The sequence below is a fragment of the Saccostrea echinata genome, unplaced genomic scaffold (assembly GCF_033153115.1).
Source record: "Saccostrea echinata isolate AGI-Se365-2 ecotype Australia unplaced genomic scaffold, CSIRO_AGI_Sech_v1 ptg000025l, whole genome shotgun sequence".
Classification (NCBI taxonomy): Eukaryota; Metazoa; Mollusca; class Bivalvia; order Ostreida; family Ostreidae; genus Saccostrea; species Saccostrea echinata.
In genome coordinates, this window is record NW_026889774.1 from 26,600,975 (window position 1) to 26,614,145 (window position 13,171).

Sequence of the window (13,171 nt, forward strand, 5' to 3'; positions counted from 1 at the left end):
CTGATAAAAAACGAATTTTGATGAAATTGTATTTTATAGAGTTGATAAACAATAAAAATAAATATTTGAATAATCTTATTACAAAAACTTTTAAGTCGGCACGATTTAAGTGGGTCGGTCGCGTTAGGGGAAACAAACCTATTTTTTTATTTTGGCCCTATACTAAATTGATATGATGAAGACCCAGTAAGCAAATTAGTAAACTACTCAACTTTACATAAAGATAACAATATTTGGAAGGATATTCAAACTAATTCAAAACAAAGGAAAAGGTGCAAATCACATGCGTACATCACAGTGTGTTGACTGAGCTCAAGTTTACACAATTGTTACCTTAAATTAAATAAAAAGAAGATATTCAAACATCCAGTAGAGTTTTCGGGTTTGTACTTTTGAAGATTGTCTAGATGAACGAGGGAACCGGAAAAGTAAAATTGTGTTACACGTATTTTCTTGCTTATAGGGTATTGCATTTGTAAATTACTAAGTCAATTCATGTAGCTATGCATATAAATCATAATTAATCATACAATTAACGAAGTAATCATGTCACGCACAGAATCAGCCTTTACATAGAGTGCAAGAAAACATCATCCATTGCTAAAATCCTAGTAAAGTTGTACTGGTAAGTTGATTATAGTAGATTTAACAGGACGCTACAAGACCATGAATTTACTGATGGTGGATCCAAAAGTGCAAGACTAATAATTAATTTTTACTTATCAGCTTCAAATTTCTAACTGAACTTCTCGTTACTAATTTTAAAACATTCCCTTATCTTATAAACCCCACAGCTCCACTGCCTCAGCGGATATGTATATAGAATGTACGCCTCCCTGGATTGGAATAGTTCAATAGATAACAATTAGTACTTTATCCATCCTTGTTGTAGAGATATCAGTAAAAAGTGCGGACCGAGGTTCAACTTTAAAACAATCATTCTGACTAGCAGAGAGCTATCAGGTAGATTTTCTTAACGTCCTGTGCACAAAAAAATCCTGATTTTTTTTTCTCAACTTGATAGAAACAACAGTCTGATCTTTTTTAACAGGTCAATGAAGCTAAGTTTGAAAAAGAAATGTTTAGTATGTTCGAAGGCAAATTTCTATACAATGATTTACATTATCTTTCTTGGAAAGAAATTTATTACAAAAAACAAGAAATTTACAAATAACAAAACGTGCAGTTATTCAGCAAAAGAACATAAAGGTGACATTGCAAAAGCAAACAAATAGAATACACGTAGTAGTGTTCTCGTTTCATCAAAGATTTTTGGAGAGTGAAGGACAGGTTAAAAAATCAAATTCTTTATAACTGCAAAAGCAACTAATATAATAGTCATCATAGGCGCCATTCTGGGTAGCTCTGTAATACAATAAATAAAACATTTTGTTAGGCATAAAAATATATCAATTGATCAGACGTTTTTTTCTACAGAAATATACTCTAGAGATTTGCGTATTTATTCACTAAACTTCAGCGTTTCAGTCATTATCTATACGCTCTTAAATTTTGACAAACACTTTAGAAAGCAAGACAAAGTTCGCGAACATGTTCTATTGTGAACGCACTATTTACATATGACCAGAAAAAAAAAAACTTTACGTATTTTCCAATAAATATGCAAATATTTTATGCTTTGTAATGATTTTCTTATTATATAGTTATATTATTAAGAAAAAATATATACTTCACAGGGCATGTTATTTTATGCCAATTGAAAACAACGCTGATACTCAATGACTTGTAAGTTATGACGTTTTATATACCTGCTCCAGCCTTGGCCACACAAGCGTTAATATGTCCGGCAGGACAACCGGCCCACTTCTCGTCTTCGTCACTTCCGTCGTCACATTCACCAGAACAATCACAGACGAATGCCTGCTCCACACATGTCATGGCTCCGGAGAAGCAGCCGAAATAACCCGCGGGGCACTGAAAACAAAATAATTAGTAGTACAGAACAATCGTAGACAAACAACTTCTATACACACTTCCTAGCTCCAGAGAAACATTCGAAATAACCTGCGGGACACTGAAATCCAACATATTTACAAGTATGGGATATGACTTTCCAGAAAATCTCAGATCTTATAGATAAACTGAAATGAACAAGTCAAATTATTTTTTTTTCAAGTCTATTTAAGAAGAAACTTTAGCATGTGATATACAAATCGTCTATTTTTAAAAAGAAATCTCAAAAGTATGACTCAGGAAAGCCAGTTGATCGTTACAACAAATAAATCTTACTTGTCCACTGTTTCCGTTGGTTGGTGGTCCACACGTGGTCATTGAACAGTCTTTTAATTCACTGGAATCTCCCAGACAGTCCTGTCCGCCATTGAAAGGAGCTGGGTTGGTGCAGGTCCTAGATCTTGACTGCTGTCCATTTCCGCACGTGACAGTACAGGTACCCCAGTCTGACCAATCGCTCCAGCCACCATTCACTGTTATAAATTAACGATATCAATACAATGAGTAGGCTAATACGATGAATGTTTCATTTATTAATGTTAATGCAGTGATACCCCTTTGGCTAAATCAAAAAGCATAAAACGTTTGTTGTGTTATGTAACACGTACATTCCATTGACTATTACTAAATTGTGCTTGAGAGATTGAAAATTTTAACACAAGAAATTTCTAGTAGTTAATGATATTTATGTGCCAAATGATTTTCCCTAGGTTTATGAGATTATAGGTCCTGGTCTGGTTTTACCAAATTTTTAATTTATAATATCGGTACTTAGAAACTTGCAGAAAAATCTGTTCATTGTATAAAATTTTACGATCATTTATTATTTCTTTCCAGTCTTTGAACAAATGTCATCAAAACATTCACACAAGACTGTGCAGCAATGCAAAATTATATTAATCTACTTTTACAAAGAAGTGTTTGCTTAAGCTGAAATTTGCAACATAATACAAGTAGAAACTGACCAGCACAGGCCTGTGTGTTACAATCTTGAGTCTCTGATGTATCACCGGAACAATCAGCGCCACCATGTTGTGGTGCGGGGTTTGTACATGTTCTGGTTCTACTCTGACTTCCTCCACCACATGTGGCAGAACACGTGTCCCAGGCGGACCAATCAGAGAAGCCTCCATCAACTTTGGTTGAAATTGGTTGTTTATATATATATATGTATAACGAACAGAATAAAGCTTTACTTAAACAACAATATAGCGCAAATTTATCACTGAATTAAATTAAAAGAACTGTTCTCTTCAGTTTTAACAATATTTATATTTTCTCTTCAGGAGTAAAACTGATAAAAATATTTTGTGTTGCAATCACAACACTGTCTCTCTTTTTTCAATGTACATATAGGTATTTTTTCCCTTGATTGATTGATTGTATGTTGTTTAACGTCCCTCTCGAGAATTTTTCACTCATATGGAGACGCCACCACTTGCCGGTGGAGAGCTGCAAATTTTGTCCTATACTCGGCACTTACGGCCATTGAGCAGTGAGGGATCTTTTTCGTGCCAGCACCTACTGCGACACGGGACCTCGGTTTATACGGTCTCATCCGAAGGACCGGTCTCCACGTCCCACACTGGGATTCGAACCCCCGACGTAAGGATCAACTTCGCGACTCTAGAGCAGACGCTCTAACCACTGCGCCACGCGGGCGTTTTTTCCCTTGAATATTTTTGATTTTTTAAATTTGCACCTATGCATTGACCCAAATATTCATTTAATTTGTGTAGACTTACTAGCACAGGGCTGTGAGCTACAATTCTGAGTTTCTGAAGAAACGCCAAGAGCAGTACAGTCAGCTCCACCATACTGTGGTACAGGGTCGGTACATGTACGTGTGCGTGTCTGAGTCCCTCCGCCACATGTGACTGTGCACGTGTCCCAAAGTGTCCAGTTCGTGTAACCTCCATCAACTACAAGTATGGTTAGACACCAATGGTTTGTGTTTGTGCTTTAAAATGTACTAAGGAATCCAAGTAGTAAACGAGTATACGCTTATGATGTACAAACATGTACTACGTGAAAGTATCCAGGGGAAAATTTTTAAGTGTATGCATCATAAATGTTTCATTAGAAACCTCATTAAAATATCTATTTCATAATATCTAAATAACATTTTTGACAAAAGCAACGATTTCAATTTATTAACTCTACATAAAATACATTTCATTGTTTTCTCTCTCTTGAAAATTGTCCCTTTCATTCTTCAACTCATAATTCTTTCAGAACATACTTGGACAGAAGTCTGTGTTACAGTCCTGAGTATCTGTCAGATCACCGATACAGTCAGCGCCACCATATTGTGGGATAGGATTGGTGCAAGTTCTGGTTCTACTCTGACTTCCTCCACCGCACGTGGCAGAACACGTGTCCCATGCAGACCAATCAGTGAAGCCTCCATCAACTAAAGAATTTCATATTTAATACAATAAGGAGAATAAAGCTATCGCAATACTTCTCAAATATATCTTTGGATTTCACAAGCTACTCCAGTATAATGACTAGTATAATTTGATATTTTTTAACTTCTCAAAAGTGTAGTGCATATATAATCTGTACATCAATTTTTAATCTATATAGAAAGTATCATAAGAAATGTTCGTCGAAAGATTTCAAAAAGGGGACAGAAATATGTAACACAAATGTTAGTTTTTAAGTCGTAAGGCATGGAAAGATGGCAATTGTCTGTCACTTTCTTCATTAACCCTTACTAGGACAGGCCTGTGTGCTACAGTCTTGAGTTTCTGAAGCAACACCAAGACTAGAACAGTCCGCTCCACCATACTGTGGTGAGGGGTCAGTACATGTACGTGTGCGTGTCTGTGAACCTCCTCCACACGTGACTGTGCACGTGTCCCATACTGTCCAACTAGTGTATCCTCCATCAACTGTAAATTTATGTACTTGTGTGATAAACATGTAATTAATGATGCATTGTCCGTCTCAAGTTATTGTTTTTGTATAGTAGTCTTAGCTCCATGCAACTAACTGCAGTACTCATGTTTTTACCATGTTACAAATTTGCCTTGTATAAAAGACTTAAAACATGTTGTGTTTTGTGAAAAAACATACTTGGACAGAAATCTGTGTTGCAATCCCGACTTTCTTTCAGATCACCGGAACAATCGGCACCGCCATATTGTGGTGCTGGATTTGTACACGTTCTGGTTCTACCTTGACTTCCTCCACCACATGTGACAGTACACGTGTCCCAGGCTGACCAATCAGAGAAGCCCCCGTCAACTAAAGGATGTCAAAGTTTGTACATTACTGAGAGAAAGAGACATTAAAGAAATTCTAAATAAGTTACCAGAATTCACAGTCATCTCCAGTATCATGGCCATTATTCTCCAATTCATCATCCCTATGAATGTTACAGGATTTATAATTCTTTCATAAACTCTTACTAGGACAGGCCTGTGTGCTACAGTCTTGGGTTTCTGTAGCAACACCAAGACTAGAACAGTCCGCTCCACCATACTGAGGTGAAGGATCAGTACATGTTCGTATGCGTGTCTGTGACCCGCCTCCACACGTGACTGTGCACGTGTCCCATACTGTCCAACTAGTGTATCCTCCATCAACTGTTTAATGAAATAATATCACGCGCTTGGATGATACAATGATGGGTATATTAACAGGGACACATACACTATCTGTTTACAACATCCTTTGTCCTCACTAACTTTAACATTTCATCACTTCCACTTGATTTTTTAGGAAAGAAGAAGATTTTATAGGAAAGAATCAGTGATAGCGTCTTAAAGATCAAACTCAATAGTTTCTTGGTGAAAAAACTTCTACAAAATTGTAACTTGTTCGGTTTTGCTCGTGGTTGTTCAGACGTACTTGGACAGAAGTTTGTGTTGCAATTCTGTCTCTCTGTCAGTTCACCGGAACAGTCAGCGCCGCCATATTGTGGTGCTGGGTTTGTACAAGTTCTGGTTCTACCTTGACTTCCTCCACCACATGTTACAGTACACGTGTCCCAGGCTGACCAATCAGAGAAGCCTCCGTCAACTGAAGATGACAGAATATGTGGTCTTTCAACGAAAATGCTAATAAAACGATGAATGGTATTTACATCTTATTAAATTCGTTCTCAAAATGTGATGTTATTTGTTATCCAGATTCAGCTTCAATCGAAACCAACTTTTTGACTTCAAACAGATGAAAGCACCACCAGAGAGCATCCGTTCCTCCTGTCACCTGCTTGTGACCAAATCAAACCAAATGAGTCTGGCTTTAAACCTAAAGTACAAGACGACCTCCTCTCTTTTCAATAAATATGCTTTGAATCGTCTTCACAGTGGTGAATTTTGAATTTCAAGGCCTTCAGTCAGTACGACAACCAAACCAAAGAAGCAAACAGTTAAGAAGCACATTCGTAGTCACAGTGTGAGCGAATATGACTGAATTGTTAATTTTCTCTGCTGATGTGAGTGGCAAAAGTTTCCATTGATCTATGGCACGTGCTGCAATTGTCAAGAGTGGAGCTCTTAACATATTATGATACCGAAGAGTTGTCAATTATTTTTCCTCAAGAAGAAAATATATGCATCGACTTCAAAAATTGAGAATCGCTCAAGGATCATCAGAGAAACTTCTCAAGCTCTCAACAAGGATTCTTCCTGTAGTATCCATAAAGCCAATCTGGAGCTTCCTGGGATGTAGATGTGTCAAAAAGTAATTCAACTGAGAGGCAGGCATACTCCTTAATCAGAACATTTACCATGCCCTTCAGAAAGTTTTAATTTGTTTTTACTCTTAATTCTATAATGGCCATGATGTATTTTTTTAAAGTTAATTTCAGTTGAGTATATATTTTTTTTAGTAATAAAACTACTGTCGAAGACTAGAGTAGAAGACAAAGTAGAAAAATTACTGTTAATTTTCTTCAGCATTATTAAAATTTAGACATGTACATTAATTTAGACATATATGCATCGATTTTCTTTCATGATTTCTCTGTATCAAATTGTATTAATAAAATACATGTACATGATTTACTTGTTCAACAGCTCCCGAGCAAAAAGGGAGTTCCTTAAGGATTTATCTTTACATTGACATTTCATGCTAAAGATACATCATTCTAAGATAAAGAGTCGATCCAATGATTAAAAGAAAAACATGTTAAGTAGTTCTACCTACCGTGTTTGAAAGTCTCCGCACCATGTCGTATTAAAAATGACAACTTACTTTGTACGTGTTTAATAGTAAATTTGGTTTGTGAAAGGTCTGGTTATTTTAATGCACTAAAGATTAAAGCCTTGGTGACCTTAAACAAATTGAAATAGTACATTGGTACTGGAGCATTTTGTGGGAATCCGATAACAACCCTACAGTAATAATCACTGTTCTTGTAAATGAAATGTTAAGGAACAATTTTCATAAATTGTTCATCCAAGGACTTATATGTACCAAAAAGCAACTATTTCCTTACAAGTATTCGCGGAACACTCATATGTAGCAAATTATACATATGTTTTTATTTTAAACAAAAGTTTATATCAGAGATGTAAAAAATACTTAAAAGCTTTTCAAGTAAACATAATTTGAAAAAAGCGACAAAATATGAATTGTTCTAATCTATCCCTATATGCAGGTTGCAAAATAATTCTTAATAGTTCAACGTATATTTCACTGATATGTCAGACTTACTTGGACAGTTGTTTGTGTTACAGACTTGAATCTCAGCGTCCACTCCCGTACAATCCGCTCCTCCATACTGTGGGACAGGGTTGGTACAATTACGGTATCTCTCCTGGGAACCGCCACCACATGTCACTGTACATGTATCCCATTGTGTCCAGTCGGTGTAACCTCCATCAACTGAACAATATTACTTTTATTAATTACATTACTAGCCATGAATGTCATTTTTTGTTGAAATGGAAGATATATTTCAATTCTATATTATTTCTTTGTTTTGCATTTGATCTATCATCTTTTAATGTTTTAACTTGAAAATATTGTTAACACTATGTTATCATAAGCCTAATGGAGAAGTTCCTAGTTCTTTCTCATTATTCCATCTTAAATGGTTTTTATGAATAATGTTAAATGCTGACATACTGGGACAGTTTTGTGTGTTGCAGTCCTGGGACTGTGCGAAATCTCCAGTACAGTTAGCCCCACCATGTTGAGGGGCGGGGTTGGTACAGGTTCTGGTACGACCCTGGGATCCACCTCCACAGGACACAGTACAGTCATCCCAATCTGTCCAATCCGCGAAGCTACCATCAACTGATCAATTAAACACGAGTAAAGGTTAAGGGTAAATCCTTTTAAAAAGTATATTTAGGTACTGATAAGTTCAAACAAAATCTAGTTTTATTCACCAAAACAGAAAGTAGATCATCTGAACTATTTCAAACTTCATAACTGAACCTCTCAAAGGTCTATTATAGAAAATATTTTAGTTAATTATAAAATTTAAATTAGATATTAAATAGAATTGATTATTTACTTGGACAAGCCTGTGTGTTACAGTCCTGAGATTGTGACTCATCTCCAAGACTGGAACAGTCTGCACCACCGTATTGTGGTGCCGGGTTTGTGCATGTGCGTGTACGTGTCTGTGACCCTCCTCCACACGTGACTGTGCACGTGTCCCAAACCGTCCAATCTGTATAACCGCCATCAACTACAAGGAAAGGATGCATCAGTTTTACAAAACGTGTATTGTAAGTGAAATTAAAAAAAAATCAATTTTGAATTTTAAAAGTTTAAAACAAAAAATCAAAATCACTGTGATTGCTGGATGTAGTAGTTATAAATTTTACACAGTATCATATTTTGGTTTCTTTATGTTTACACCCAAGTAAGTAAGTAATACAGCATACCATTGTGAAGAATGAGCCGCGTATAGAAGGGATTACAAGTAACTTTGGCAAAACAAATGTTCAAACTTTTACATTCATAACTTGCAAATTTACGTTAGAAACGTTCAAAATTGCTGTTTTGAAATATAAATTACGTAGCCTTGTCACAGATAATTAATATTGGGATTTCTCGTTCCTGATTGACAAACGTATTATTCATACGTAGAGGATATATTTTTTACTTGCCATTAGTTTCCCCATACAATAACCAACCAAAAATTTGAAATTATACCTTTTAATAATATGTCTATCACATGATTTTAATGACAGTAGTTTTATTTAAATTCGATCTCGAGATAGGAAAAAAAGACCAGAATAGAGAGGGAGGAAACCTCTCATTTTTAAAATAATTTGCATATGAAGTGAAATAAACAATCAATATTAACATGAAAAAAAGGCATTCATGGTATGCAACATACTAACAATTCACTAGCATATAAGTCACTACATACTTGGACAGAAATCTGTGTTGCAATCCCGACTTTCTTTCAGATCACCAGAACAATCGGCACCGCCATATTGTGGTGCTGGGTTTGTACAAGTCCTGGTTCTACCTTGACTTCCTCCACCACATGTGACAGAACACGTGTCCCAGGCTGACCAATCAGAGAAGCCTCCATCAACTATTGAAAAATTAAATTCAATATAAACTATTTTGATATAAAAATATTACATTTTAAGTTTGGTGATATTCTATTCTATAAAAGGTGAAGTAAAAATACGTACATAATTGATATTTCAAATACTATAAAAACACTTAAAAGCATATTAAAAAGAAATTGTTTTTCTTTATCAAAGGTAAATAATAAATATACTTTGAACTGTCGTCATTAACGTTTTATTTGACTCACTAGGACAGTTTTGTGTATTACAATCCTGATGCTCTTCGCCATCCCCGGTACAATCAGCCCCTCCATACTGGGGCATGGGATTGGTACAGCTACGGCTTCTGTTCTGAGATCCGCCACCGCATGTGACGGAACAAAGATCCCAATCACTCCAGTCTGTGTATCCGCCATCAACTGTTGGACACAAAATAAACATCATAGATAAAATAAAATAATAATTTGGATGTTTTTTTATATATGGTATTTCGTTTTATACTTGCTATGTCATATATGTCATAAAATATTAATTTGTTACACTGTATCAAAAACCTGGATAAAAACTATACACTTTTTGTCTAATAACTGGAAAACATTATACATTGGTTACCCAGACAACATTTAAGATAAGTCAATATAAAAACATTTTAACAATATCTTACTTTATTAGAATAAGATATTTCATATTTTTAAAAGATTTTTTTTTTCTTTTTTCTTTGCTCAACTACAATTTTCCCTTTAATACTGTTTCAACTGTTCATTTCCTCTTTAGAATAGATAAAAGGCTGAAAGAACAAATTTAACAAGCAAACTTTTCTTATACAAGTAATTCATATTTGGCATACTTGGACAGTTATGTGTGTTACAATCCTGATCCTGTGAAACGTCACCCACACATTGAGCTCCGCCATACTGAGGAGCTGGGTTTGTGCATGACCTTAATCGACCTTGAGAACCGCCACCACATGTCACTGAGCACGTGTCCCAGGCTGACCAATCTGTAAAGCCTCCATCAACTGAAATTAGTATACTGAAATTAAATTTCTATTTAACATTCTAAAGCTTGAAATTCTCATTTTAGTTGGAAATCAGACTTAACTGACATTTTCCAAGCAAATAATGATGATATAACCAAACATGACAACTAATTTCGAATAATCAAATGTACTTGGACAATTCTGAGTGTTGCAGTCCTGAGTGTCTGTCAGATCACCGGTACAGTCAGCGCCACCATATTGTGGAGCTGGGTTTGTGCATGTTCTTGTTCTGCCCTGACTTCCTCCACCGCACGTGACAGAACACGTGTCCCAGGCGGACCAATCAGAGAATCCTCCATCAACTGTTAATTTTAAAACATAAATTTGATTTGGCTTAAATTGATGCAATTTCAAAGAATCAGCCAACTGAACGTTTTATACAATAACTTTATTCTTCCATGCTATATACAAATCTATAAACGACAAGTATTGTCCCATATTTGATAATTATGAAAAAAATTATAAGCTATATCAACAAATGGCTTGTACGATCGAAAGAGAAATTCTGAATATAAATTTACTTGGACAGTTTTGTGTGTTACAATCCTGAGCCTCGTTATCAGCTCCAACACAAGCTGCGCCGCCATACTGCGGTGCCGGATTGGTACAGGTTCTTGTTCTGCCCTGAGATCCGCCACCACACGTGACAGAGCAAGTGTCCCAACCGGACCATTCAGTGTAACCTCCGTCAACTAAGAGGAGAAAAAAAATCATACACCCCTTGTAATTCAAAAAGTATCAGTGGTATTGAATTAGAAACATAGTTTCAAAACAAGCTTCTGGGAAAAATTATTGCCATTTTTCATTTAATTTATTTATTTATTCATTTCTTTATTTTTGAAAATATAAAAAAAATCAGATTGCTAGTTATATTCCGTAGTAAGCCGTGCAATAAACTCTATGTGTTATTCTATTTAACGTATAAATTCAAGTTTGGTCGTATACGAAGTCGATAGAGCTGTAAGGCCAGTAAAAATATAAATGGGAAGAGGAAAAGACATCCAGTAACAAGAAATATTAATAAGAATTAGGGATATTGCTAAAACTGCGACATAATAAACCTCAAAACCTCAAAACTAATTGTAAAATGTTGAATTGATAATTTATTGATACCTCAGAAAGTAAGGTCTTGAGATTCTATAAAATGTATTGTTTAGAATGTATTTAAGAAGGTGCTAAACCACACAACTACATTTAAATCCAACTAGATCATAACAATGATAATACTGGCATTCAATGCAGAAAACCTTAGACACCTTGCAAGTGTTTACTCATTTATTTGTTAAGTGTAAGCATAATTTAGAATCTTAACCGATTATATTTGCTAGAAAAGCATCAGTGAAAAGTGATAACCCTTTCACACCGTGAACAAATAGACCAATAATAAAGTAGAACTCACTTGGACAATTTTGTGTGTTACAGTCTTGAATCTCATCAGGATCCCCACTACATGTAGCGCCGCCATATTGTGGTGGCGGATTTGTACAGGTTCTGCTGCGGTTCTGTAATCCTCCGCCGCATGTTACAGAACAGGCGGACCAATCATTCCACGATGTAAATCCTCCATCAACTGTATATAAGTATTCTTTCTTAAATCACGATGTTTATGCTATGACCTTTTACAAATATAATTCAAAAATTTCCAGCTGAAAATTATACCGTATCTTCTTAGGCTTTTCTGATCATGATGAATTAGAAAATTATTTAACTCAAAAAGCAAATTTGGATACGTTTGATATTTTTTTTGGTTTCCCCCTCTTCTGATTTTTACTTGTTCTTCTTAAGCCCATCCCATTTCATCTTGCCGAGGGCTTTGCATTAAAAATTGCAATTTTAGCTGAAAACAAATGAAAGTTTACAGACAATTTACAGGAAATTGAAATTCAAACTTTTTCTAAACTTACTGGGGCAGTGGTGTTCATTGCACTTTTGTTCCTCGGACTTATCTCCTGTGCAGTCAGCACCTCCATACTGAGGGGCGGGGTTTGTACAAGTCCTAGCCCTGCCCTGTGATCCGCCTCCACATGTCACAGAGCACGTGTCCCAGGCCGACCAATCAGTGAAAGCACCGTCAACTAAGGTTGTAATGTAAAATAGTATAAACGTGTGTATTGTAAATGCACATTGACACTAGAGGGTGGTCTAACTTTGGCATTGGAAGAGGGTCAGTTTAGAATTGGGAATGAAAAGAGAGAAATCTATATTTTTAAATTTTACCAGACCAGTGTAAAGTGAACTTAAGATCAGAAATAAATTTTCAATGTTGATTATAATTTAGTTTCTTTTAATTAGAAATAGAAGTATAACTTAGTTGAAAAGTTTTAAAACTTTTAATAGACGTAGATGTGCTGTATTACTTGGGCAGAAGTGGGTGTTGCAGTCCTGTACTTGACTCTCGTCTCCAACACAAGCAGCTCCTCCGTACTGAGGGGCCGGGTTTGTACATGTTCTACTTCGCCTCTGTGATCCGCCACCACACGTAACAGAACATGTGTCCCAGGCTGACCAATCACTGAACCCGCCATCAACTAAAAGTAACACGGAATTTTTTATTTCAAATTTGAAGGAAATACACCAAATTTTATTTTAAAAAATGTGTAACATGAAAGGATTGCAGTAATGTAAGTGGGTATATATTTCTAATTAGATGTATTGCACATGT

At 35.7% G+C, this 13,171-nt stretch overlaps 1 protein-coding gene across 1 annotated transcript; it reads right to left on the bottom strand.

The window, feature by feature from the left end:
- Window positions 1-1,269: 1,269 nt before the first annotated feature.
- Window positions 1,270-13,169, bottom strand: LOC133193003 (SCO-spondin-like). Its single transcript, XM_061329005.1, has 22 exons — window positions 13,166-13,169; window positions 12,867-13,037; window positions 12,414-12,584; window positions 11,909-12,079; window positions 11,031-11,201; window positions 10,641-10,811; window positions 10,318-10,488; window positions 9,719-9,889; window positions 9,320-9,490; window positions 8,453-8,629; window positions 8,059-8,229; window positions 7,645-7,815; window positions 5,833-6,003; window positions 5,391-5,567; window positions 5,056-5,226; window positions 4,695-4,871; window positions 4,217-4,387; window positions 3,720-3,896; window positions 2,940-3,110; window positions 2,251-2,447; window positions 1,770-1,935; window positions 1,270-1,365 (listed from the first exon to the last, which is right to left on the bottom strand). The coding sequence occupies exons 1-22, from the start codon at window positions 13,167-13,169 to the stop codon at window positions 1,292-1,294; spliced, it is 3,543 nt and encodes a 1,180-aa protein (XP_061184989.1). The 3' UTR covers window positions 1,270-1,291.
- Between the last annotated feature and the right edge of the window lie 2 nt (window positions 13,170-13,171).